This window comes from Elgaria multicarinata, chromosome 8, assembly GCF_023053635.1.
Source record: "Elgaria multicarinata webbii isolate HBS135686 ecotype San Diego chromosome 8, rElgMul1.1.pri, whole genome shotgun sequence".
Lineage (NCBI taxonomy): Eukaryota > Metazoa > Chordata > Lepidosauria > Squamata > Anguidae > Elgaria > Elgaria multicarinata.
Genome location: NC_086178.1, coordinates 69,107,906 through 69,135,825, shown reverse-complemented (window position 1 = coordinate 69,135,825; position 27,920 = coordinate 69,107,906). Strand labels below are relative to the sequence as shown.

At 37.7% G+C, this 27,920-nt stretch overlaps 1 protein-coding gene across 4 annotated transcripts; it reads left to right on the top strand.

The window, feature by feature from the left end:
* Window positions 1-27,841, top strand: FAM204A (family with sequence similarity 204 member A). 4 transcript variants are annotated; one of them, XM_063132713.1, is made up of 9 exons: window positions 5-70; window positions 505-687; window positions 3,732-3,985; window positions 5,593-5,686; window positions 7,298-7,331; window positions 7,734-7,833; window positions 10,867-10,956; window positions 27,063-27,169; window positions 27,483-27,841. In XM_063132713.1, the coding sequence occupies exons 2-9, from the start codon at window positions 684-686 to the stop codon at window positions 27,532-27,534; spliced, it is 735 nt and encodes a 244-aa protein (XP_062988783.1). In that variant the 5' UTR covers window positions 5-70; window positions 505-683; the 3' UTR covers window positions 27,535-27,841. The 4 variants fall into 4 exon arrangements, with proteins under 4 accessions (XP_062988784.1, XP_062988783.1, XP_062988786.1 ...); XM_063132716.1 differs by having other exon boundaries at window positions 505-711; XM_063132714.1 differs by lacking the exon at window positions 505-687 and having other exon boundaries at window positions 1-70.
* The last annotated feature ends 79 nt before the right edge of the window (window positions 27,842-27,920 follow it).

Genomic DNA, 27,920 nt, shown 5'->3' with positions numbered 1-27,920 from the left:
GGCGAGTGGCGGCAAGGTCGGGCGGTGAGAGAAGCGTCAAAATGGCCGCCATGTAAACAAGCTGTAGTGGGTAAGTGAGGCAGATGGGGTGAAGGGACGGGAGGTGGGGTGTTCCTTGGGCTTGTAATTATTGGGGGTAACTCTCTGGGATATAAGGTAGAGTCATACGGGGACGTGGTGGAAACTGCCGTTGCAGTTTGACGGAGGAAGAACGTGGGTTTTGGTAGTTACTCTGTAGAACATTCCCTTAGTCACAGGTTTATCGTTCAGAAAGGAGCCTAAGGGCGAATCCCATGCATGTTTATATAGAAAAAAGCCCTACAGCTCCCAGCTTAAACATGCATGGGATAGCGCCCTAAGAAAACAACGCTATACATGTTTACTCTAAAGAAAGTCCTATAAATTCTGTATGGTTTACTGCCAGGTAAGTGGGGTATTGCAAGTTGAGCCATGCCTGAGAAAAGGAATTCAAATAAAGCATTGGCTCTTCGCCTTTCTTTTCAGCCCCCGTTTTCAGTTGCAGCTTATTGGCAAGGGCAGTGTCCATCAGCAGGAAGACGTGCCAGAATATGAAAATCAAAACTCACCTTGCCGCTTCTCTTCCCTGGGAAGACCTACATTTGACTGAAGCGTGTTCTAGAAGCGTGTTTTGCTTTATTTCCAACCATCTGTAGTTGTGCTAGATGAGTATGAACAAGGCTCTTTGATCCAGTAATTTCATTGCTTCTGTTGTTTGGGGTTGGATAGAAAATGCTTCTTAGAGTAAGTCCTGTTAATTTTAAGAGGAGTTACTTGCAAACGACTTGATTTCTCTTAAAGTAGACCTGCTTACTCTTAAGGTAGACATTATGGCAGTAGATGTAAATTTAAGCCAGGATCTATTACAGTGAGATTTAAGGTTGGGTAGAATTCAGTTTTGGCGTAAAAGAAATGCAGATAAATAGAACTCTTCCCCCACCTATAGCTTTTCATCCTGCTGCAACTCTACCGAAGTGTTTTCCTCCCAACTGGGCACTCATTTTTCCTCTGAAACTTCCCTGCTTTCTACCTGGGTGTGGCAGATCTGACTTAAACACATGGATTTGTTATCATCACATCTAGTTTATTTTTTTATTATCAGGCATGGACAAGAAAGAGACGGGTGTTTGACTTGTTCCTGTGTAAATAAACAGAATTGTCTTTATACTTCAGCATCCATATTGGATGCTCTTCCACAATCGGCTACTGAAGAATTTGCAATGCAGTAATGTGATCTTTTTGGCATCTTCTGTGATCTGCCATCTTTTGTGATCTATAACTATTTAGCACCTAGCTTCCAATTGTTTTGCATGAAACAATGTTTTCAGAGTAAGTTGTTTCAGGATTATTAAACATAACAGGTAGGGAACACTGAGGTTCAGAGATAAACAAATTGCTATGGTTCAGGGCAATAAACGTGAGAATAGCAGCTTACATTTGAGTATATTCTTGGTACTGCTACTTGGGTAAGAAAATCAGACTAGCAACCAGATCCTATGCATTTTATTCAGAAGTGACTGACTTCAAGTAACTGTGTATATGTTTGCAGCTTTAGAAATTGAATAAAACAAAGCCCAACACAGGTAGTGTGAGGCTTCCTGTCTACCACTGCCACACATCAGAATACTCATTGTGTTGAAAATTAATAACATTTAGGGATTTTTTTATAGGACCTCTAAGAGAATGGGAGGAAATAACGGATAAACTAACCAATATCATAATGCCTTTATACTGTCTGGCTCATTCATCTAATGCTGAGTGGAGGCATCCCTCCAACTTGACTTTCTGCACTGGGTCAAGCTGAGCTGGGCATCTTGGGCAGAAAGAAGAAGCAGCAGTCATGACTGCTTCTGAAGGCCACTGGGGACTGTTGGGATGGTGGAAACTGTTCTGATCCCTCTCTGAGCATCTGAGGGCCAGAGGAGAGGAGGAAGAGAGTGGCTTTAGTACCCTCTTCTCTCCTAAGTCTGACAGGAGGGAACACTGAGTAGTAGTCATAGGATGGTGTCCTTTGAAAAGATGGGATAGACTTGGCAGCTCTATACTAGTCTTTACTACAGCCACATTTGGAATTTACAGTTCTGGTCAACCTACCTTAAAATGGTTATTATAAACCTGGAATAGTGCAGAGAAGGGCAACCAAAATGAGGAAAGGTTGACATGTTTGTTTTTGTAAGCTAAAAAAAATAAGAACTAGGATGGGGTAATGTAACAGATTTATACAATTTTCCATGAGGTGGAGGAAATAGAGAGGAGTTTTGCTCTTGTGATACTAAGGTCCTCTAGCAAAATTGGTTAGCAGTAGACTAAGAATTGACAAGAAAAGTCATTTCTTCACACAGTGCATAATTTATTTAATGGAGTTTACCAGAACAATCTTTCTTGGTGGCCACTAGCTTAGATGGCTTGGGGATGGCGGGGGAATGGAATAGAGAAGTTGCTGGAGGAAAAGCCTACCTATGGATAATGCATTATCCATGGTGGTATATGGAACCCCATGTTCAGAGGTACTAAGTAATAGTGGGGAGGATTGTTCATGTCCTGCTTGTGGGCTTCACAGAAACATCGGGCTGGTCACTCTGGAAAACAGTATGCACCTTTGTTCTGATCCAACAGCTCTTCGTGTCTTAAAATATATGTATGTTGCACTGCAATCCTATACATGCTTACCTGGAAATAAGCCCTATTGAATGCAATGGGACTTAGTTCTAAGTAAACATGTGTAAGATCTGATCTGTAAGTCATTTTTGGCAAGTCAGAAATCAGAAAGTGAAAGGAGCCAATTTTTCCTATAAGATTAGAAAAGTGAGTGTACAGGACAGGGTCTTTTCAGTGATGGTGCTAAAATATTGGAATGTTCTCTCTATGGATAGCTGCCAGACTCTCTTTTCTATGTCTTTAGGGATTTGAAGACTTTAAAAATGTCAAGAAGTTTACAGTGTCTAGCAATATCATTCTTTTAGGGATAGCTCTACTTTTAACTGATATGTCTGGTGCTGCTATTTTATTGTTTAGTAGTTTTATCTTGTATTTTTATTGTATCAACTCTATTTTACATAAGCTTCTTTGGGTGTTTGCTAACAGAAAAACAGAGTATAAATAAATAATTCCCTAGGTACTCACAGAGGAAAGAGCTTGTATGTGAAATCACATGTTGCTGAATGACACGTAGCATATTTTTTTAAAAAAATGCTGAGAAAATTTTACATTTTTATTGAGGTCACTACAACAAATATATCTGAGTTCTATTTCTTTTGTACCCTTTAAAATTGCTATCTCTTTTTTTGGTACAATACAATTGAGTTGATGGCTGTCAGACTCTGCTAGAAAAAAAATGTATACTCATACTATTTTCATTGTTTAGTACAGTTGTGTAAACTGCCCGTTTGATAAATGTTGGACATTAATTCTAATAAGCCTGTGTAAGCCACTTAAAACTTCAAATGAATAAAAATGATTATTTTTGTAATATTGTATTATTCTAATTCTCTTTGTATGTCCAAAGGATTTGTTTTCACATTCAGTTTCCTTGGATCTTAGAAAATCTAAATTCACTCTGACATTGATGAATGAATAGTTAAGAAGTAAGATGCATGAGAAGTTCTTATTCTGGTTTTATTAATAGTAACGAGGCCCTAAAGACATTTTTAATAATTTTGTTGAAGATTTCTCCATAATGATAACAAATATTTCATCTCTCATTTTATACCTAGATATGTGGAGTGGTCTATTACCTCCTGGTGTGAATGAAAGTGATGTTGACACGAGTTCTGATGATGAAGGAACTTTGGATGGTCCTGGGTCTGTCTTAAAGGAGGAAAGAGAACAAAAAGATTTCAAAAACATTCAGGCTTCTGACTCAGAAATACAGGAACCTGAAAATATCACTGAAAGCAAACCTTGTGCAGCAGATGAAGTGCGGGAATCCAAAATGTGTCCTTCTGGAGTTTCTTTAGATATGTGGAATGTAGGTTTGATTACATAACTGAAACAGAAGGGTAGTGTAGTTGCTCCTGTAGCTAATATTTAAGTAGGTAATTGTTCCAGGAAGGTCAGGTTGAAACCGGAAAGCTTTGAGATTTTCAAATGGAACATGGTTTCCCATTTTAAGCTGTTCAACTATGGAGAATAACCAACTGGTTTTGTTTTGTTTTAATAACATTGTTTAGCAGATTGTTGTCAGAGGGAGACGTAATGTATGACTTCTCAGCAAATGTATCAACACTACATTGTTTATCAGGATCAGGTTTCACAGCTGGAGATTTCATGTAGGGAAAGAGAGAAGTAGAGAGTTTGATTGGATAAGCAGACCAAGTTTGGCAGTTAAATTTATGGATCATTATCAATGTTTCCAAAGATCACTCTGCCTTTTCTTTTGCCATATTTGAAGAAAGCTCCAAAAATGTACTCCTCCCTATCCACGAGTACTTGTGCTATGTTTCCTTAATATGTTTAATATTTCTTTTATACCTTTTCTGGGTCCAAAAAACAGCTTGACTAGTTCTGCATGTCCAAGTAAGCGTTAGAATTATATTTCTCAAACAGCAGCCATTCATGACACAGAGCAAACATTTTCACATTAAGAGACGTTTCAATAGCAGATTGTAATATGGCATGGTCAGATGTTCAAAGAAAGAAAAGTAAAAAAGAAAAATAAATCCCGCTGGACAGGCCCAAAACTTTAAATATGTTAAAACAGTTCTTTGGATCCCAGTCTTTATGTGGAAGTTATCAGTATCAAACTTCCACATAAAATCTGGGATCTGAAGAACATTCCTGCATACTTCAGAAAGTGAAGGTACCACACAGACATCAGTGTAGTCTATTGATTTACTCCAGAAGCCTTTGCATCCATGAGCTGCACACACAGGAATGCTATGCATGCATAGGAGTCTCTGTTCACTGTTGTGCCATGGACATTAAACATGTCCCATGCACATTTCTCTTCTGTTCATGGAGCAGCTGTCAGTGAAGCCTGTGCTGCTTTGGAATTCTGCGCAGTGTGTACTGGAAAGTCTGCAAAGTTTTGGATCAAGGCATATGTTTCTATTCCTTGCAGTTTAGGACATGCAAATACAACTCTCGGCCAGGATACATTAAAGGTTGTGTGACACACCCCACCTGCCTGTTCGTTGGCTGTGTTCATCAGGAGATACCCTCCTTGATATACTTGTGATATTGGAGGTCTGGTGCATGAAGGCTTGGAACAGAGCCTTTAGAATCAGCACCCACTTGCTGGAATGCCCTACCAGTACAAATTAGACAGGCACTGACTCTTCTGGGTTTTTGGGGTTTATTGAAAAGCTTTTCTAGAACAATGATCTTGTCTTTCTTGCTGTCATGCTATTGCCTTTAAGTTTTATACAGTATTTTATTATGAATTTATACTGTATTATTTGAATATTGCTTTTTTAATGTAAATGATTCATAAGTGTTGATAAATAATAGAGCCCTGTTATACAGTAGATGCTGAATGTTTTCTGAAATCAGTTTATTTTGTGCATTACTTAACTTTAATGTAAACAGGCAAACAAAAACTGCTTAATGCTCTCAGCTTGTATTTTTCTCTTACAGAAATTTCAGGGTCTGCAAAAGAAAAACTTTGAAATAAAAGTCCAAGTGAAAAATCAGAGAGACAGGGGACAAAAGAGAAAGCGTTACAGAAAAGGTGTTCTGTTTTTAAATAAATCAAGTTCTGGAAAATGCTGTTAGTTAACATTTGGTTGAAAGCTCTTGTGTGTAAGCAAGTTCCAAAATATCTTAGTTATGAGGATTGGGTGGCAACAGTGACATGCATATTGAACTTTGGGATTTTCAATGATTTGGTTGTGACCCATAGCTATAAAACACAGTTAACAAACTTTACTATGGTCAGATCCAAAGAACTGCACAGCTAGTTTGAGGCACTTAAAGGGGTTTGCATATATTTCTAGAACAGAAGCTGCCATGCCATGGGCAAATCATTACTAAATTTGAGAAGAATTTTAAAAGTAGTTTGTAATAAGGTAAGTGAGTTGGTGCTTCAAATAGAAAGTCGAAAGACTGGGCATGGCTGAAATAGCTCTTTGAGTGTTGGCCCATTTAAGCAGTGCCTTTAATATTCAATGTGCTTTACAGTGTTTGTCATTTATTCTTTCTGTGACCGTATTACATAGGTCATTCTAGTTTTATTGGAGAACTGAAGTGAGCTTTAGCGAAAGGCCCACAAACACTCTGTGTCAATGACTGAGCTGGGATTTAATTTCAAGTTTTTGTCTTGTACACTACTAATTGAACCTCAGTGATCCTCCTATGTATTTTGATTTTAAGGCAATTCAAAATTTAAATAATTAATGACTCTTCAGGGTGGCATTTGAACTAATGTTTAGATTATTGTAGATTCTTACGTGATTTAGCTGTCTGAAACTCTCTGTGCCAGAAACCGTCTTACTAAGCTTACTTCTTCCCGCTATAAGCATTCTTTGTGGCAAAATAGGTTTAAGCACACAGATCACCCCTTTGGGATCTCTCCACTATACAGAAGAGTTTTCTAGGAATGGTGGGGTTGGGCTGTTATTTATATGTTTAATAGTATGCTGACAATGACCAGAGCTATCAACTCTGATAGTGCTGATCTCTGCTTGGGGAATGAGGAGAAAGTCCAAGCACACCTTTTGCTTTCTGCTGATGAGAAAATCTTTGGATTGAGCCCATTATACTGGGGCAAGTTTAATTGAAGCTTATAGAACTGGCTTCTCTGTAAATAATTTGGACCCAGATATAAAGTGGTTGTATGATCAATAGCATTCTATTAACGTTAAATAGTTACTTTGCAATATAGTCCTATGCATGTTTATTCAGAAGTAAATTGCATTGTGTCTAGTGGGTTTAGGATTCCATGTAAGATATTGTTAGACTAGTAAGGTTTGGATCCAGTCCACTGGAATACAGCACTCTGTACGGAGGGATTCCCCAAGAGCATACACGGCCTTGAACTCTACATTTCCCTCTACAGTACACACAAACAGCTGCTCTGTGCACCAACCTGTTATAAGGATATTGTAAGTGTGTAGAGGTCTCCACTTCCTTTAAAGGCAGGCATGTTGCAATGCATAATCATGTTGTGTGGTGCTGCGGTTGACTGGGTGAGATGGAAATCCGGTTCTGTTATACAGATCTTTCCATGCTGGGCACTATATCTGCAGTGGAGTGGGCTGGGCCCTAAGTGTCTTGTATTGGTTTATATAGGAATTTCTAGCAAGCATTAAACTCAAAGTACTTTGTATGTTTTTCTTTTCAGCTAATTTGAAAAAGAACAATCAAGGAACTGAAAGGTATTTGAAAACTTGCTAGAATTATTTAAAATGCATTTTAAAGTATCCTCATTCTTTTTGAGGTCCAGTAGTATTTCTTTACAGTTTGGTCCATCAGGGAATTTTGTTTCAAAACTAAATTGTACAATAAGTGTAACTGTACAATACATACAGTAAACGTTGCTGTTGCAATTTATCTTGAATACATTGGGCTTGACTATATAAGGTACAAAAGTATATACGACTTTACTGCAGTTTAACAACATGTAAGTTTCCAAATAGAAGAGCACCTTGTATAGAAGTAGTCTTTTTAAAACATATTAAAATGAAATATATTTTAGTGCACATTTAAATAATAAATACCCCTTTTTTCAAAATAACAATCCTATGCAATTGTTTTCTTTTCTTGTTTCTCTTTTGTAGCCAACAATCCATAAACGAAAGTCAATTGAAAGAGCTGACTCAATATTTTGGAATTAATGATAGGTTTAAACCACTTGCAAGCAAGGAAGCCCCTCCAAAGGTGACTTACTGTATTTGTTTGTTAAGATTTGTATCCCACAATTTCATTATATGAACTTCAAGGCAGCTTACAATTTATTGATGCAATAATACACACAGAGGCACACATACATAAACCCACACAGCAGCCTTTAGTCAGTGGGTGGGGCCACAGTGTATCATCCCTGTAGCTCTGCATGCTCAGGACAAATGGCAGTCAGAGCCGAGTCTTTGTTCTGGAAGGGAGTGGGGAAGCTGGCTTGCTATAGCTGTCCTTTCTTTGGTCATTGAGTGAGGCCAAGCTGGTTTCCCCCTTGCCATGATGTTCTTTCACAGAAATAGGGAGTAGAACCTCCCAGTGCCCCCATATCCTCTGGGTGATGGCAGAGGTCACAGTGTTCTAACCTGAAGATCTGCACATCCAGGAGACCAAATTCCATATACAAAAGCTTGTTTCCTATACAAAATTCCTCACTTTTCAAATCAACATTAAATTCTTCATTTAAATGTGAACACTTTGGTTTTTTTTTAGAAAGAAAAATAAGCATAACAATCTTACCTTTCTTTGATCAGCAGTCAGATGCTTTCTTAAGAAAACATTCACTGATCAGGAATATTTGCCGAAGAACATACTTTTTTCTGTACTAAGTTTCTTGCTAACTCTGTTTCCAAGCAATTGCTCACATCAGGGGTGCTTCCAGATGGACCGTGCTTACCACTACCAGTCAATAGATATTGTGCAGCTATTTCATTTTTTCCCTAGATGGATTTTTTTGTGATAAGAAAGAAGATGGAAAAAACTATATAAAAATGGAGGACAACAAATTTTGGACCGTCCCTAAAATTCCATGAATGAGGCAGGACAATTGCAAATTAAATGTCTGGAAGCACCCCAAGAGCATTTCTCAGTCAGTCTTTTTTCAGTTTATGGTCCTCATTACAGTATTTGCTCAAGTGTTGGAGTTGAAACCTGCCTTGCAGCCACATCCTCTAACTTATAAATCTTTGTTTGCCATTCTCAACATCCATCCCAGATTAGGTATACAGACTGTGCTTTCTGTATCCAGTGTTTAATAGATGCTCTTCAGGGATTTTGATGTTGCTTTAAGAATTTGGGAGTCAATCAAGATCTGGATTGAAGTTAAAAATGTAGAATCGTCTCCGCCTTTAGACAAACCAAGACATTTTTGCTATAGACTGATCCTATAGAGAGCAATTCTATGTTCCTTGGAGAGCATCCCAGGGACCATAAGGTTTTCAGATTCCCCCTTTGGGAGCTGTAGACACTCCTACAACTTTGAGGGGGGACATAAGTGTCCAATCCCTCCCCCTCACAGCTGCCACAGAAAGAACCACAGCACCTGCTTTCTGAGGTCACAAAAGGGGCCACGGATGACATAGAGAGTTTAAAAAGGGCATTTCTGTGGGTTGGGATGGGAGGAGAGAGGATAAATATACAAAACCCCTATGACCTCATCAGCCCCACCCCTGGCAGCACGCTACCTCTAAATAATAATATATTTATTTCTCACATGCCTCTCCCTTTGGATCGAGGCGGGGAACAACATTAGTACAGGAATCAATACATCTTAAAAATTCTTGATTTTACATTGATCTGAGCTCCGAAATGAGCTCAGAGGCCCTAAACGGGCTTAGAGGAAGACAAAACAAAAGGACAGAGAGGTGAAAATTGCCTCTGTTGCTGCTGGCAGTAGCTTGGTGTAGGGCATTGCATACAACGAAACCTCCACGATACGAGGCTTTCTGCTAATGGGCAGCAACCCAATAGGTTTGTGACCATAGTGATGTTTTGCCATCATGTCTCCACCTCTCAGCCGTAAAGGGATTACTTGGAACCAGAGGAAATTTGTCACATTTGAGTAACATTGACATTAATGGCAACTAGGTTTGTCATAGCAAACTTTGACTTCAGTGGGACCAAAGCATGGCTAACTTCCTCTAGAATCAACACATTAATTGCAGCAGAGTTGTCTTTCATTTGTTTAGGATGGAAATGTAAGATATTAAGTCAAACTTGCATGATACTAAATAAGGCTTCCTTTGATGCTATGCCTTGCATAATTATTTGTTCCATTCTTATTAGAAACAAGTCCAAAAATGTTAGCTTCTTATTAATATTTCTTAACAGCCAACAACATATTACATGTTTTCTTTTGGCCATAGATTAACGAAGTAGATGGGTGACCTTCAAAGACATATAAATATGAATATACTTAAAGCAAAACTTAACTTGTGAATAACTTTTTTTAATTGGAAGATGACATTTTCTAGTAAAGTCTTGACACACTGTCAACTTGTAATCAACATTCTATTTCCTTTTTTCTGTTCTTTAGATATATTACAAATAGAGAGTTCAATAAAGATGAGCCTAGAGTTTCAGGGCAGAAATCTATTACAATATTATTATTGCATTCATTAGTGGGCCTTCATTTGTAAATGTTAACTCAAGACAAGTTAGGATTTGCCTGTATTATTAAGGCTTTTTCTTATTGCTTGTTTTTAGAGATTGAAAATGTAGCCTTTTCTTCTTTTACACTTGACAATTTGCAGGCTTGGATTCAGTAATATAGTGAAATAGTGGAGTGGCAGCATGCCAGAATTCAATTTTTGGATAAAGATAAGATCTAAGAATTGTGAAGACACAGTGGTAATTGGCATTCTTCATATTCTTTGACACATGCACGTTATATTTTATTCAGGGAAGCTCCAGGGATGGAATAGATAAATCAGATACTGAGATAAAATTTTATTGTGACAGGCGTAAACTAGTCCATGTAATTTTTTTAAAGTGCAGTATTTATCCAACACATAAGGTGGAACTAATACAACAATTTGTCCTCAGACAGCCATTCTCTGGGTATTTAATGATACTGTCCTTTAAAATACATTTCTGCATTTAATTTGTTATACATGGAAATTAAAGCTTTGTGATTGAATATTGTTTTGGAAATGATACATTACCTTGAGCACGTGTTTACAATGTTCAGTTGTTATTCAAGTGGGAATTATTTTTTTATGTTGATATTTCTTCCAGTCTGGCCTTGAAATCAGCATAGACAGATCGTTGGCAGAAGGAGATATTTCACAAGCTGAGGAGCTAAGTGATAGATTAGCTACTAGAGAAGTAAGTTGAGCTTTTTTATATAATTTATAATACGGCTAACACATATGGTTACATGGTGTTTTCAGTTTCCTAATCCTTTAATCCTTTTAGGCAACACTTCCCCCACCCACCCCAGCCATAGTATTTTGGGTGGAGGGGGGCTTGGGGGAGGGAGGTTGTTAGAGAAATGTTATAAATATATCCTATTGTTGGGACAGACCTCAACCTGCCATTTTAGGAGAGAAAAATAAGTGATGAAAAACAGAAGCACAGAGAGTGGCCACAATCCAAAGAGACAAGCTCTGCATCAGAAGTGGGACTCAGTGAGCTTCATGGTTTGATTTGGGATTTGAACCCAGTTCTCCCCATTCCTAAGTTTCCCCATTCTTCATCAATGCACCATGCTGAATCTAAATAACTTGCTCTTGATACTCAAGGAAGTTTTAAAACATTGTGTGTACTGTGTTTGGGGAACTTAGAAAGGGAGAAAAGACCAACTCCACATGACATTCTGATTAACAAACTAGCTAAAAGTGGGTTAGATGGAACAACTATTAGGTGGATTCACAGTTGGCTACAGAATCGGACTCAAAGAGTACTTATCAATGAAACCTTCTCAAACTGGGGAGAGGCAACGAGTGGGGTACCGCAGGGCTCAGTCCTGGGCCCAGTGCTCTTCAACATTTTTATTAATGATTTGGATGAGGAGGTGCAGGGAACGCTGATCAAATTTGCAGATGACACAAAATTGGGTGGGATAGCTAATACCCTGGAAGACAGAAACAAACTTCAAAGTGATCTTGATAGGCTGGAGTGCTGGGCTGAAAACAACAGGATGAAATTTAATGGGGATAAATGCCAAGTTCTACATTTAGGAAATAGAAACCAAAGGCACAGTTACAAGATGAGGAATACTTGGCTCAGCAATACTACAAACGAGAAGGATCTTGGAATTGTTGTAGATTGCAAGCTGAATATGAGCCAACAGTTCGATATGGCTGCAAGAAAGGCAAATGCTATATTGGGCTGCATTAATAGAAGTATAGCTTCCAAATCACGTGAGGTCCTGGTTCCTCTCTCTGGTTCCTCTCTCTGTTCGGCCCTGGTTAGGCCTCATCTAGACTATTGCGTCTAGTTCTGGGCTCCACAATTCAAGAAGGACGCAGACAAGCTGGAGCGTGTTCAGAGGAGGGCAACCAGGATGATCAGGGGTCTGGAAACAAAGCCCTATGAAGAGAGACTGAAAGAACTGGGCATGTTTAGCCTGGAGAAGAGGAGATTGAGGGGAGACATGATAGCACTCTTCAAATACTTAAAAGGTTGTCACACAGAGGAGGGCCAGGATCTCTTCTCAATCCTCCCAGAGTGCAGGACATGGAATAATGGACTCAAGTTAAAGGAAGCCAGATTCCAGCTGGACATCAGGAAAAACTTCCTGACTGTTAGAGCAGTGCGACAATGGAATCAGTTACCTAGGGAGGTTGTGGGCTCTCCCACACTAGAGGCTTTCAAGAGGCAGCTGGACAACCATCTGTCCGGGATGCTTTATGGTGGATTCCTGCATTGAGCAGGGGGTTGGACTCGATGCCTTGTAGGCCCCTTCCAACTCTGCTATTCTATGATTCTATGAACTTACACTTCCATAAGAAGTGACAAAGCTTTTTGGGTGGGGTGGGTGGGGTGATTCCATAATAGTCCCTCGTGGGAGGTAAAAAGGCTCCTGCATATATAAAACATATATTGTTAAAGAGACAAGTTAAACCTTCACCTTGACTTGCTATTCTTTTGTATAGAAGGACCGTTTTTCAGGTAAGAGCATTTAAACCTGTAGTCCTACTTAAGTAACTTGATGTGATACTTTCCAGGAAAACTTTCGCTAGTTTATTCTACTAATTGTAGAAAGTGATCCTAGCTCACTGTTTTTTAGATTGCCATTTATTTAATACATATAATCATAGAATGGTATGTTCAATGATTATGGCCACAGTCCAGAGAAGGTTAAGCTCAATTAAGTTACGTTAGGGTACCAGTTTCTCCTTCCTGTTCCTGAACCTGCCACTGTTCAGCGAGAGGAAGAGAAGGAAAGACCTTCTTCCTGGCCCCACCCCTTCTTCTTCAGTCCACATAGACCTTTTCCGTTTGCTCTTTCTCCAGCCAACCCCAGCCTCTATCCTTCTTTCTCTCTCTTCCTACCTAGCCTTGCTTTTTCTCTCCCACTCACCCTTTTTTCTTTCTCTTTCTCTCTACTCCAGCCTCACTATTTTTCTTTCCCCCACCTCTTTTGACTAGTCAACCCTCCACAGCAGCCATTATGTAACTAGCCACATCCTCCATAGGAGCCATTTTGTGGTGGTGCCCACAGCATTTTCTCAAATTCCAAAATGTGTCTATGGGTATAAAATGGTTGGGAATCCATGACTTAAACAGTCCTATATCTAGTGTGTGTGTGTGTGTGTGTGTGTGTGTATAATTGCCAGTTCCTCCAATATGTACAGCAGTTAAAACACATTTAGAGATACTAATATTCCTGTTCTTGTCCTTTCCCTATATCCTGATAACTTAACCCTCACTATGGGTATAGTGCTTCTCTTGTCCATCTTTCCTACCTTATAACTATCTTTCTTCACCATTTGGTCATCATTAAAGAAAACCTATACCATTAGCATCTCAACTCGAGAGCACTAAACTTTAAGGCTTGTTTGTGCTGTGAACAAGGTCAAACAACATTTTGCTAAAATTTACAAATATAGTTTTTTCCTCATTCAATACTTTGTTCAAGTAAATTTCTCTAACCTTGTATGTAAAGGTGGTTATGGGAATGAGCTGATCAAGCCTCGAACATGAGCATCCCCACGTTCCCTGGCATGGTTTAAAGTAATTGGAGTTTGTTGTCACATCCAGACTGGACCGAACAATAGTTAGTTGAAAATATGGGTTGTTGAAATTATGATTTGTTGTTTATGATCTTGGTTTGTTTCAGTATGCCATAGTTCAAACGAACCACAATTCCTGATTCAAACACAACAACAAACTGGTTAGTTTAAACCAGGAAGTGGATGCCTCCAATTTTCTGCTAGCACTGGTAGGAGAGAGGAAACACTTACGCTAAAGGGAACACTCACACCAAAGCTTTGAAAAACTTGTTCCCCAAATGCTCAATTATGGTTTAGGATTATGTCTGAATTGAGAGATTGAGTGAACCAGCTTTGAATGTGACAAGGCACTGACATGGTGCAAGTTACAGAAACATGTCATTTTCTGTAGATAGCAGCCTGTGGCTGAATCTGTAGGCTATTTGCTTGGGGGAAAGTCACATAGGCTGAGTGGTGAGGTCTGAGCAGGACCAAATATATGGGGGGCTATGTGCTTTCTAGCGCTTGGATAGGACAGAAGGAGATCCTATAAAATCCAGCAGGTTTTCCTGATGAAGATGGGGAAAGGGCATCTGGGATGAGGTCAAAAGTAGGTTTTAAGTTGTATATGGCAAATCAAAGATGCTAAAAAGTCAAGGATTTTGTTCATTTATTAAATACACTAATACCTCCCCTTTTCAATTAGTTGTCCAGAGGGTCTCATATTCATTTATTGCATTTCTATACTGCCCAATAACTAAAGCTCTCTGGGCAGTTTACAAAGATTAAAAACCTTAAAAATGCAATATTGTACATAATACCGTATTTCTTCGATTGTAAGATGCCATCGATTGTAAGACGCACACTAATTTCAGTACCACCAACAGGAAAAAAACCCTAAGATACACATGCGATTCTAAGACGCACCCCTTTTTAGAGATGTTTATATGGGGCGGGGGAATGCGTCTTAGAATCAAAGAAATAGGGTATAAAAACCATTTATGTGCAAACGTATAAACAGACAGCACACACACATACATCTAACAATTTTAACATTCAACAATAATAAATTCAGTACCTAAATTTAAAAAAAATCATATATTGCCTAATGCTTAAGAATAGAGGAGGGTCTTAACCTGGTGTCTAAAGATAACAATGTTGGTGCCAGGTGGTCCTTGCTGGGGAAATCATTCCACAGTCAGGGAGCCAGCACCAAGAAGGCCTTCTCCTTTGTTGCAACCTTCAGAGCCTGCCTTGGAGGAGGGCCTTAGATGATGACTGTAATATAAAGGTAGGTTCATTCCAGGAGAGATGCTCTGTTAGGTATTGCGGTCCTGAGCCGTGTAAGGCTTTAAAGGTCAAAGCCAGCACCTTGAATCTGGGTTGAATGGCTGGCTGGTAAAAGAACTGACCATTAACTCTTGAGAAGTTCAGGGAGCTTCCTAAGTTCCTGCCTTGACATGGGTTTGAAATAAAGCATGCTTCTTTCCCTACCTGAAATTCCCATTTTTCAGGAATATTGTCAACTGACCTTAATACTAGGTGAGACTCTTTGCAGACCTATTTTCTTTTTATTTGTCATTTTGTAAGTGTAGAAATAAATACTGACTAATGTAGAAAATATAGAAAATGTTAACTTATGACTGTAAGATAGCACCCATTTGTATTTTCATGTTAAATAAAGACATGAACTGAGCTGTATTTGTGGGTGTAGTGCTTTTAGAGTCTGATAAAATAAAGTGTTCAATGGATGGGTGTTCTTTGAAAATCAGGTGTATAGGTTTTTGATCAGAGGTAGTTTCTTTTTCAGGAAGCTGTAACTGGAACCTGCTGATAAAGCCTTTGCTTTGAGGCACAGATCCCAGAGTTTTTAAAGCTGTTTTCCCCCTTAATAAGTGAAACTAATTTTTGATGTATAACATTTCTAAGCCTGTGAAACTGATAGAGCAGTATCAGAATTTAAGTTGGGGTGAGGAGAGAATGAAGCCAAAAAAGAAGAGATGGCTAAGAAGAGGCCATGAAAATATGTCATGAAACACTAGGCAATGCCAAGGCATAGCTGTTTAGAGTACTATCACTATGTCATAGGGAGAACCGATTTTACGGAATAAAATTGCCTTACAGTTGAAGGCAATACGTAATCTGGAGAAAGGCTGAATAAAATGAGAAATATATATTGAAACACGAATGATAACTTTGAAAGGTTCTTTACCATGGAGCTCTAGGGGCAGATTGCTGTGGTTACTGTGTGATGTTAATGCAACAGAGTATGTAAAGAAATGGTTCGATATCCATAGGCTGGGTTATGTGAAGTATTCACTTACTAGAACTTGAGAGATTCTTAACAGTTCTGAACTTTTCTGTTGACCTTTTGGTATGATCCTGAATTGTTTCACTAATTTCCATTTCTCCCAGGGATAGTAGGGATTTGATAGATTAGTTGACTTGCTTCGGATACTCTGTATTGAAGATTGACAGATAATGGTTGGGTTTGGCTGTCATGGTAAGCTAGCATTTTAAACAACTCTTATTGTGAGCAAGCCAGTGAGCTAATGCAATTGGCTCGATAGTTCCTGCTTGGCTGCTCTGGCCAGTGTGAACAGCTAAATAGGCCAGGAATGGAGAGTCCCTGGCTTGTTTCGCTGGTCCTGCTGGCAGGACGAGTCAGGTGGGAGTGAATCTTAAATCCAAGCTACTCTCAACTGGCTCAATCCTGGTAAGCCAGATTTTTTTTTTTAACTGGCTTACTGTGACATGTGAACCAGGCCAATGTCTACTTATAATGTGAACTGTATTGTACAAGACTTGATTTTATCTGTTTGTCAGAAAGTTTAGTCATGTTTACAGTCAGTGAGCAAGGTTAGTCGGTTTTGTTAATGTTTTCATATGTCTCCAGTCTAAATGTAATGTAATTTTGGGAGCATTTGATGAGTGACTTCATCAAAAGCTTTTTGGAAGTCCTGGTGTATAATGCTTACTAGTTTGTCCCTACCTTCATGTTTGATGACACTTTCAAAGAATTCTCAAAGGTTGATGAAGCAAGTCTTCCCTTTGAAAAATCAGTTCTGCTTGTTCCTCAGAAAAACATGTTCTTCTAGCTTTAGTAATGCTTTCTGCCAGTTTACCCAAGACAGAGTCATGAAAATAGTTCTTTGCATTTCATTTTGCGGGGGTCTATAGATGGAACACAATCCGTGGCCATAAAATCATCAGGCTAATGATCACTTCCTTGTTGAATAGTTCAAAAAAAAACCTGGCATAGATCACAAGGTAATGAAATTATCCATAAAAGGTTGAATTTCAAGACTTCGTTCAAAATGTATGTGGTTCTAAGAACTGAATTGGCTCTGTGGTTTTAATTAGTAATAATCTGTGAAAAGAGTAAGTTTAAAAGTTTGCTGTAGTTTTATGTGTTGCTCTTGTTTAGAGTAGCTTGGATTTAAGATTCACTGGCAGGCTTGTGTTCCCTCACAATTCCAATCCTCATTTTACCCACTGCAGCCTCCTGTCCACCCACTCCAAGCCAGACATGAAGGTCAGGGCTTCCTCTAGAGCACCATGGCATGGAGTGTGGAGAATTGCACTGGGACAGGGGATTTGGTGGAAATGAGAGGCCATCTTGCATTTGTGAAATCCTTCCGCTTGCGCAAGAGCACCTTTGGATCCAAGCCAATGTTAAGAACGTTCAATAATTAAGCTATAGATAAATGATGTAGGCTTCTTGTTAATCTTGAGTGTCACAGAAAATCACAGTTCAAGTTATTCATTTACATAATTATTTCTCGACGTGCTAAGAAATTCAGAATTCCTATATTAAATGATATCCCACTTTACATCCTATTGAAAGGTTATAACAAATTATTAATCAGTGTAACTTTGATTAGTTTAAACTAAACAAACTGTTAAAGAAATGTTTTACATCTCAGTGAAAAGTTCCTCGCTGGCTTCCTAAAAATCATGTATTTGTTTAAATATTTCTGTGTTTTGGACAAATTGGCTCTTAATCATTTGGACACATTTTCTCACCAATCTTTTAAGCAAGATGGTTCATGTCCGTGACCATTTTGGTTTTTTTAAAGCTTCTTTGGCAGTATTCTTATTTCCTATTGATGGTGAGCACCCACTCCCTGTCAGTAAAATTCAGTAAAGGCCCAACAGTTAATTTGGACTCTGTTTGGATTAACACTGCCCCATCACGTTCCCAGTAATGTCATCAGGAGCACAGCAAGGCCTGGAGGCCTTCTGGTTCCAACTCTCTCCCTGTGAGCCTCCACATATCCCCTCTTCCCAAACTTACCCTAGCAAGGAGGCTGCTATGCCTGGCAGTGCCATTGATGCAGGGAAGCATCAATAGCATTGCCATTTCCACTCTTCTTGGCTACCACCACTTCTCCCTCACCCATCAGGATAAGTTGGAAAAAGAGGGAGCTGCTGGTGGGTTGGGTTGGCAGGGGTTGGGGCCATCAGAACTAAGGGAACTGCATTTCCAAGGATCCAAAGGGGAGCAGGCTAAGAGCTTGGGCCCCACTCCAAGCAATTGGAGAAATTCAGAAGGAGAGTATAGTGTTTTGCTCATGAATTACAAGTTGCATTATAAACATAACACATTTATATTACAAGCCTGATCATTCAGTGCCATCACTATTAGTTTTAGTCTACTTACCTTCGCTATTTAAACAATGCCATTCCATTTAAACAAAAACTTGTTACCCTTAATTGAAGAGTACTGTTTTTTTTTTGTTGGAATTTGAATGGTAACTTGTTGCTATTGGTATGTTAAAAGGCAATTGACAAAAGAAAGTTTAAAAAGAAAATCTAGGTTTCTTAATATTAAAAGTTCTTCAGTTTGTGACTTTATTACTTTGTTCTATTGTCAGGTGCTGCCACACAAGGCTTTTATCCTGCAATCACTTTGCCTCAAACATGGAATGTTATGGGGAGTCCAGACAATGACGTCTTCCAATTGTAACCTCCCTGTATTTTCCCACTACTGTTTGCATTTTTTTCCTTACCAAAAAAAAAAAAAAAAAATCAATCTGACAGGGAGGAATAGAAGGAATAGGTATCCAATGCCTTTGATTGGTAGTGTTAGGAGCCCTCCGTCTGGAAGTACTGTAATAGTTCATTAACCCGAGAGAGAGAGAGAGAGAGAGAAACCCTGTCAGCATTTCAAGAAAACTATGAAAATGTCCCGCGTAATAAACAGTAAAGGCAAAATTCTATGCATGTGTACTCAGAAGTAAGCTGCATTGAGTTCAGTAGCGCTTACTCCTAGGAAAGTGGGTATAGGATTGCAGCTTAAATTTCTGAAGCTGCTGTCATCCTCAATTGAGAATGGTATTGTCAAAATTTCTTGTTAGCCCAATAGTTTTTGCTAATGTGGTGCGAGTGGTTTCAGAAATTATAGTTTTATAGTGTAGTTGTATATTCTTGATTATTATTTTTTAAATGATTATAATCAAATAAATTAAGGAGTTGGCTTTTTTAAAAAAATGCTATCTTATATATACATATATATATATATATATATACACACACACACACACACACACACACACACACACACACACACACACCAGCTAAATTGATATATGCACCCTTCCATCATTCTATTTTTCTCCATTGGTTTCTGTTGCCTCCTGCCCATCCTTGCTAATATTTAAATAAGATTTTGTTTTATAAAAACCCAATTCAGTCTTAATGATAGTATGCACTAAGCATATAGGTAGTGTGATTAAAGTTTATGTTCTCATAAAGTATCTCTTCTAAAAAAATTTATGTAAAAACATTTTAAGGGAATTAATAGTTATCAGATCCTACAGAGATCCTTTTTGTTGAATGAACACATGGGGCACAATCTAGAAGTTCACCTTCACAAGGAGGTGAATTGAGAGAGAATGAGTGGGATTCTTGCACAGTCTCCTCTCATTTCTGTAGCACTTGTGAAGAAGAATTTTGTGGCACATTATTTAATATAGACACAATTAGTGCAATATTTTGGGAGGTGATTGCTGTATTACCTTTTATGGAATCATGTCAATAATTTCCAAAATCACGTACATTAATATTTTAGGTGCTCAAAGAATTTGAATACACACACACACATACACACATATATACACACCATATATAGCATCAAAATTCCTTTTAATCTATAACTTCAAAATTCCTTTTAATTTTTATGTTCTGGGGAAAAAATAGAGACAAATGTGTTGTATTTGTTGCTAATTTTTCTCTGTTCCTAGTGAAGGTGTTTCTCAGTTTCTCCTCATTGAGGTTGTTTTCTCTTAACCTTTACTATATGACAGGGGTTATCACCTAGGATTATATTCATATGCTCTCTTAATTATGTATATCTTCTTTTTAACAAACCTTAAAAAAAGATTTCAGATGTTACAAGTCTAATTAAAGAGACAAAGCACAGTTTATACTGTAGATTTTTTCTGCAGTTCAATTAATCAGCATGTTTTCTCTTTTAATTAAAACCATTTTAGTAAATTAAAGCCCACAGCAAAACACATATATAATTTGTTTGTAATTAGCTCTTAATTGGTGGTAGTTGAAGCTTAGCACCCTTGGTTTCTTTCTTCATGATTGCCATTTTATTAGCAGCCAGTCATTAATTAATCTTTTTTTCTAATTAGCTTATAAAACTGTTGATGGCACATTATTGTAAATGTGATTTTAAGTTCAAAGCTTGTTAATAAGCTTTCTTACTTAGAAGAACAGAGATAAAGAAATTGCTGAAAACAGTACTACAGTTCTTTTTTAAAAAAACAGCCTTTCTTACAAGGGGACTGTGTAAAACATCTAACAGCTTATGGTTAATTTTTAATGCTGTTTTTTTTATGAATGGAAGAATTTACTTGCATATAAATATTTGAATCTAAATCAAAGCTCAAATATAAGAACAATTTTATGTCCATGCTACATAACGGTGCTATCTACATACAATTTGATGTTTTAATACCCAGCAATAGAAACCCAACAAAGGTATTACAAAGTATTTTGCAGTAGAAGTTGAACAAATCATTGACAGAAGATCATTCTCACTTCAAAATCCACTCAATATTCTTGTTTGCTTTTTATATTTAATATACATCAGCAATGGATAACATTCCATAACATAAAAGGGGAAAATCATTGCCACGGGCAGAACCTGAAATAACTAGATTCATATTTGATGAGAAACTGTAATATAGTATTAAAAGGCTGTTTGGTTTCTCTGATAGACCAAAAGATGCTTCAGGAACTGTTAGAATAGAGATGTTCTGTTAAATCCCCTTTGGGTTTAGTCTTTTATAGAACATACCTATATATGACATTTCTGACTCTAGACTTGAATGTTCTGTCACATTATTCATATCCTAGAGAATATTTTTCAATAGTTCTTTGAAATAAATCTTTATCTTTTGGGAGTTGGGGTCGGGGTGGGTGGGCAGGGGGATTTTAAACCACTAAACCGTAGGGTCAAAGTGGTGCCAGAAAGGTAAAGTGCAATTTATTTATCAGCTGAACCATAAGAGATAATAATACAAAACACTAAAACCAATACACAGCTCAAAAAAGAGGCATCAGCCATTGGTCACTCAAGGCCAGCCTAAGCAAAATAGCTTTGTGTTGGCTCCAGAAATAAGGCAAGTTTGTACTCAAAAAAGCTACCAAAGGGAATGAGTTCCATGGCCTGGGAGTTACTAGTGAGATAGCTTGCTCTCATGCCCTCTATGTTCTAACTTTAGTGCATGTATGGCACCTCTAGGACAGCATCTCCAATGGATTTCAAGAGCCATAGGAATCATAAATGGTTCCCATCTAAACATTTCAACCAAATATCTCAAGTTGAGTTGTAATGTTTTCTGAAAGTTGCAGTAAATATATTTTGCAACTGAGTAAGATGGTATATTTTCTTCTTGCTGCCTCGATTTTATTTACTATTTCAACTTTAGCCAGTTCTTTGCTCTTTTTTTCCCTTTTTTTTTTAAAGGAGGTTTATGATGCTGTGCAAGAAACACTAGAAAGGGATAGCTGACAAGGAAAAAATTAAAAATTGGATAAAAAGTAAATGAATAATGTCATATTACTAAAAAGATGAGAGGCTAATTTGTGCCGACTTTTTGCTAATTTTGTTCAAGCCTCAAAATGAGGAGCTGTCACCCGTTCTGTGTAGCACTGATGACAGTGCCAATGATCCATGAAATAAGCTGCCGCTGGCTTTGTTCTGATAAGAATGAACAAATCTGCACAATGTACGGCTCCCTGAATCTCATTTTCATACTTGCATGCAGGCTAAAAGAAATAAGCTGTTTGCAGGCTTGATTAATCAGACATTTGAGGGGGTTTTGTCTCTTTGATCTCTTTCGTCTCCTAGGTAACTTGCTTGACATTAATGTTGAGCTTGAGTAAAGACAATCAGGAATTGTAGACCAAACTGATATAAAAATTAAAGACCTTAGCACTTTAAGTACTTCAGTAATGGTTCCGCTTTACTTCAGAAAACATCTGTTTTCATTTAATTAAAGAACAAAAGCGAATAACATAAATATTTTTCTTAGAAACCTGTTATTCTACAAAAAAGTTTTAAGTATCATAATTGGTATTTTTAAAATAAGTATCTTTATATTGTTTGAAAAAAGATGAAGATTCAGAAATTTGTAACCAGGTATTCTTGATGGCTATTCATTTTCTCTTTTGGGGAGGCAGGGTGAAAAATAATGAATAGCAAGTATGCTGTTATGCCGTATTAAGCTGCAAGAGCAAGATTTTTGAAATGATTATCTGTGAACTTCAATAAGAATGATTATTGCCTCCTAGAAAACTTACTTGATTAAAAAAGTTTGTCTCTTAAAAATTTATACTATGTTACAAGGATAAACCATTATATCTACATTACTTCCCAATATGATTTACACACTTTAAACCTATAAAATTGAAAGGAATTAAAAAAAATGTCGCAGTGCGTTTGCTTGAGGTTATGCAGACGCTTTTACAAATCTTCCAAGTGGCTGTAAAGATGAATGCCTCAAGGGTCTAGCCAGGGCCCTGCTTTTCCAACCAGCTAAAGCCCTTATCTTAAATCCAAGCAAAGTACCATTAATCTTTTTGAAAGACCTTTTATGGCTTTTAATATATCCCAAATTAGAACATTTTACACCCTTGGTTCCTGAAATGTGGTGATAAAAAGCCTTTAGAGCTTAATTTTCCTTACTGCGTGCTCTGACCAATTTGCAGTTCTTTGTGATAATGTTTAGACACCTTAATTAAAATGCAGCAAAATATTGGATGTTCTATATGGAAAATGCTGATACTTTGACTACACAAGAAATTGTTGTATGTATTTTTATTCATGTTTTATTGCTTCTTACAACACTATATTTTGCTGTATTATCTGATGACCTGAAACATTTTTTTTTAAAAAAATGCAAAACCCATTGACCAAGATTTTGGGGGCTTCTGTTAGGAAAGGAAGTGAGGCTTTATGGGAGGATGTATATGGGAGGGCAAAATGCTTAAGCTGAATCAGACATGGTTGTGATTCATCCACAACACATTTGTCTTTTGAAAGTTGCATCCTGCACTCTATGCTGTCATTACACATTTCACATTAATACTGGAAAATGTTTTTCCTCTCCCCCCTCCACAATATGATGGACCTTTTCAACCATTCTCAATCCCTGTTTTTCCAAGAAAGGAAGAATCATTTCATTCCATCGAAATGTAAATACAGAGGCAGCAATCCAGCTGAGTTAGACAGGACCCATTGTTGGCTATAGAAGTCAAATAGATGCACCCAGCTAATAGTGGGTAAGCCACATCTGTACTCACAGAAGCTAGAGGCTCCAAGCTAGAGGCTTGTGGGTATTATAAGAACTTTGGTGGACTTTTTGATTGTTTAAAATTGCAGAAATTGATATGTGGGCATTTCAGAATATAAAAGGTGGCATCTGTAAAATAAAAATCCTATTTCAAGTGTGAAATCCATCTTTCTTTGCTTTAAAATGATTGTTCATACACCTTCTTGGATACTTTACTTAGCTTGTAGTCTTACACCCACATCTGGGAGTAAGCCCCATTGAAGTCAGTCAGACTTACCTTTGAGTAGACATATATAGGATTGCACTGTTGTATTAATATGCATATTGAGCCCTGTTGCTAATTATCTGGGTCATAGTTAAACTATACCTGATTCCTTGGGCAAGTTTCTTCTCATTAATTACTTGTTCATTCAGCCCTGATTAGACTTGTCCCCCCTCCCCCAATATTGTCACTATAATAGTGTCAATTTAAATAACTGTCATTGAATGTCTTACAGAAACATGCTTTAGCTAACAAAAATGACAATACACACCAAGCTACAATGTGTTTTAATTATTTGATAACAAATGAATGAAACTTTCTCATCACAATGGTGAGAAAATTGCTTGAGATGCCAGCATTTTGAGATTTTGCCTCTTTATAAATGAGGATTCCACATACATCAGAGCGTCACGTTCAGAGACTACTGTATTCTGTTTAATATTTGGAGAGAGCCCTGCGTGCATCACTTGGTGGTTCCTGACTTGCAAGAGAGGGGGCAAAACATGTTCACATAGAGTTCATGGCTTCGGAATCCTCGCTGCATATGCCAGAGCTGCTGGATTGAGGCTAAGGTTATCCATCAAACAGAATGCACCAGTTTGCACTTATGAAGTGAGTGATATGGTGGGTCTTAATGAACTAACTTTAACTTTGTCAACTGGGATTGATCAAATCCTAGTTTATAGTTGTACCCTTCTAGTTGTTTGTTCAAGTGACAGTTGAAGTCTTAACCTTCTCCAGTAAAGCACAACACATTCTTCTTGTAATGAATATCATGCTTGTAATAAACTAAAAAAAAAACTTGGTAGTGGGCGTACAAGGAGCTAGGCAAAATCTACCGCATATTTACTATGAGAATTTATGAATTTATCCAACAGGTAGTTTAATGAGATAAATGGCTGGTAAGATTCCAAGGTAAAGGTAACATATTTGCACTTTGAACAATAGACACTGGTTGCCGTCTTACATGATTTATAAACAGCATATATATATTGCCATGTCATTTTTAAAATAAGTAACAATTGTGAACATTCCTGATAGGGGATGGGTATATTTTACACACATAAATGTGTTCACACAATCTCTTCCATCCCATCTGGCATCTTTCCTCCATGCATTCTGTTCCTTTGCTACAATTCCCTCTGCCCTCTCTTAACTCTTCCAACGTCTCTTCCTCTGCACTTGCCTGGTGCCACCACTAGAATTGCAACTTGGAGGAAAGGCTTACTAGTCTTTGGCAAGCCTTAGGAGTCTCTACTCTTGGTAGAGATTCTCAGCTTGCCTGTAAGGATATCCTGAAACTGTACCGTGTTACTTGCATATTTTGTGCAGGATCTAATGGAGCTGCTGCAGTTATGTAACTGATGTCGTTCTAGCATAAGCAACGTCTAGAACAATGCCGATAGCTTAAGTTGGTGTGATGGGTTTTTTAGGGGGGAACCTGGGAAAAGCCCAGTGCCCTTATTGGATACTGTCCTTTATGTTAATTGCATTCTGTATATATTATGCAAAATATGAGTTCTGTGCTTTTATTTTAAAAGCATTTATCTAAGTTTTATTATTTAGTCTTAACAAATGATACATTCATCCTAACCTAATTTGGTTATAGACAACAGAATGAACCTTAGTAGTGTTTCAGCATCAATAAAGAATCATATGTCTGCTTTTAGTAGTGTAGGGGAACAGCACAATCTATCTAGTAGATATTGAGATCTGAAACAAATAGCAAAACACAGTTCCATCTGTATCAGTGGGAATATTGCAGTTGTAGTTCTAGGTGGATCTTATCCTTATTTGCCCACTTGGAATTTGCATTTTTGATGGAACTTCCATGTGCAGAGGCAGTATGTCACTGAATATTAACTGTTGAGGAACAGCTATTGTCTTCATGCCCTGCTTGGCCACTCTGGGAAACAGGATGCTGGATTAAATATGTTTTTTTGGTCTGATCTAGCAAGGCTCTTTGTATGTTCTTCTTGTGGCGCATTACTGGCTAATATCAAAAGTTTTTCCAAATCCCCTGCCCCCTCATATGGCAGCTCTCTGTTGTTGGATCTCAGCCATTGTGTGGATAATCAAATAATTCTTTGTTCTAAGTTGCTCTTTTGCTTTTTATTTGCTTTTTCATTTATATTTCATTGGTTGTTTTATTTACATTATGACTGATTAAAACATAATTTAGTTGTAAATGCTTTGTGGCCAATAATGGTGGAAAGGCAAAGCTTTAATGTTTTAAATAAATAAAAATAGGCTAGAGTTTAAATGATGGGGGGAATAAAAAATACCTGATAAAAAGGTATCTGTCCTTTCCCCTACCTCTGTTTCATATGTGGGGTCTTGTAAGTGCCACTGAGACCTTGTGGTGTTTTCTTCAACTCTCCAGTTAAAAAGAATAGCCTGCTAATTGCTAATGAAGGCCTTAGGCAGTCAACCAGTACAGCCACTGCTGCCCAATTCATACATAATGGTTGGGTTCACACAATAAGCAAACCCACCATGGGTTATTGTGTTGTCTCAATGTAATGTGTTTACCTCAGGGTTGGTTAACAAGTTGTCTGAATACAGTGCCTTTTCCTCAGGGTGGCTTGATAACCATGCAGTGTAGTTTATTTTTCTTTCATCAAGCCACCTTGAGAACCCATCACTTATGTTGGGTTGTTGAGGGTGATTAATAAGCCACACTGGATGGATATCGACCCACCCTGTGGAAAATGCACTGCATTCAGACAACACGATAACCCACGGTTCAACAACAACCCATACTGGGTGGTTTAGCGTGTTGTATGAATCCAGGTTATGTGTGCTTAAATGAAACCCAAGGTCAACCTTGACTCTAGTAGATAGGTTAGTATCCTGTTGCTTTTGCAAGATAATTTATTCCTCATTTTCAAATTATGCTTATTAAGCATAATTTTAAGAGGGTTGATATTGGAACAATTTTGGTCTACACTGCTTCTGATTTATGTTGTGTGTATTATGCAATTTGTCTGCTAGGCAAATAATCAAGTTTTGCTCAACAAAAATCAGAGCAGGCTTCACCACTTCCACCGGTTCAGTGAATATACAACACATAGAACTTTTCCAGGGTGGGAGCAGGACAATTTTTAGTCATATAAATATTTCCAAAATGTTTTAAAGCTGCTTTTAGTTTGTCTTTTACTTCTCCTATGGACTCATTTATTTATGTTCCTCTCTCCATAGCTTGGTGTGAAAATTGCCAAAGCTGCTGCTTGCCGAAATTTTGTGAAAGCAAAGCAAGATGCAGAGGCTTCTCAAGAAGCCCGAAAGAAAAAGAAGCTTGCATGGGGGTGCGTCATTGGCCTTCTGTATCTAAGACTAGTAGGGATTCTGAGTTAAATGTTTTCCTCCTTCAAATTGGCTTGTACTAATCCTTGTTTGTTCAATATGACCTTGGCTTTTTCCTTGAGTAGTGCATCTGTTTAATGTAGAGTCTTTAGTACAACTGATACATTATTCAAATGTTTATACTTTCCCTTTTGTGATTGCTAGAGTATTAAAAACCCAGTTCCAATTTAACCATTGCTTCTAAATGAAATTTGATTGAAAACTCCCCAAAGTGTACTTCCGTAGATACTGACATATGTTTGTATTTCTTTTCAGGTTTGAAGCCAAGAAAAGATGGGAAACAAAGAGCAACATGGGATATATGTAGTTGGTTGTGTCTTGGAAGGGAGAACACATTTTAAAGCTAAGGGAAAAGATTTGTTCATACTGAAGATACATAAATTATATTTTCATTTGGTGGTTGTTTTTTATTTGCTTTATTTGTGCAGCTGGAGAAATCATTGTGGAGTAATTTAGGTTTCCATTCCATACTTTGTTAAGTATCTCTAAGTATATCTCTGATATCCTACCTTCAGCTCCCAGCATGTTTCCAGTTTATTCCCTTTCACAGATCCTCAAGATTTAAAGTCTTTTGTTTGTTTTAGTACAATTAAAATACAAACTTGGAAAAAAAAGTGAGAATTTATTGAATTATTTATTAGTATCAGAGGTCGTCTTTATTTAAAACAAAATACCATGTTTGGAATGCTTCTG

What these genes read in the sequence shown, in the direction of transcription:
- FAM204A (XM_063132713.1), top strand. An exon ending in GAGAAAGCGTTACAGAAAAG is followed by an intron (nt 5,687 to 7,297) that starts GTGTTCTGTTTT and finishes TTTTCTTTTCAG; the next exon opens with CTAATTTGAAAAAGAACAAT. An exon ending in AAAAAGAAGCTTGCATGGGG is followed by an intron (nt 27,170 to 27,482) that starts GTGCGTCATTGG and finishes ATTTCTTTTCAG; the next exon opens with GTTTGAAGCCAAGAAAAGAT.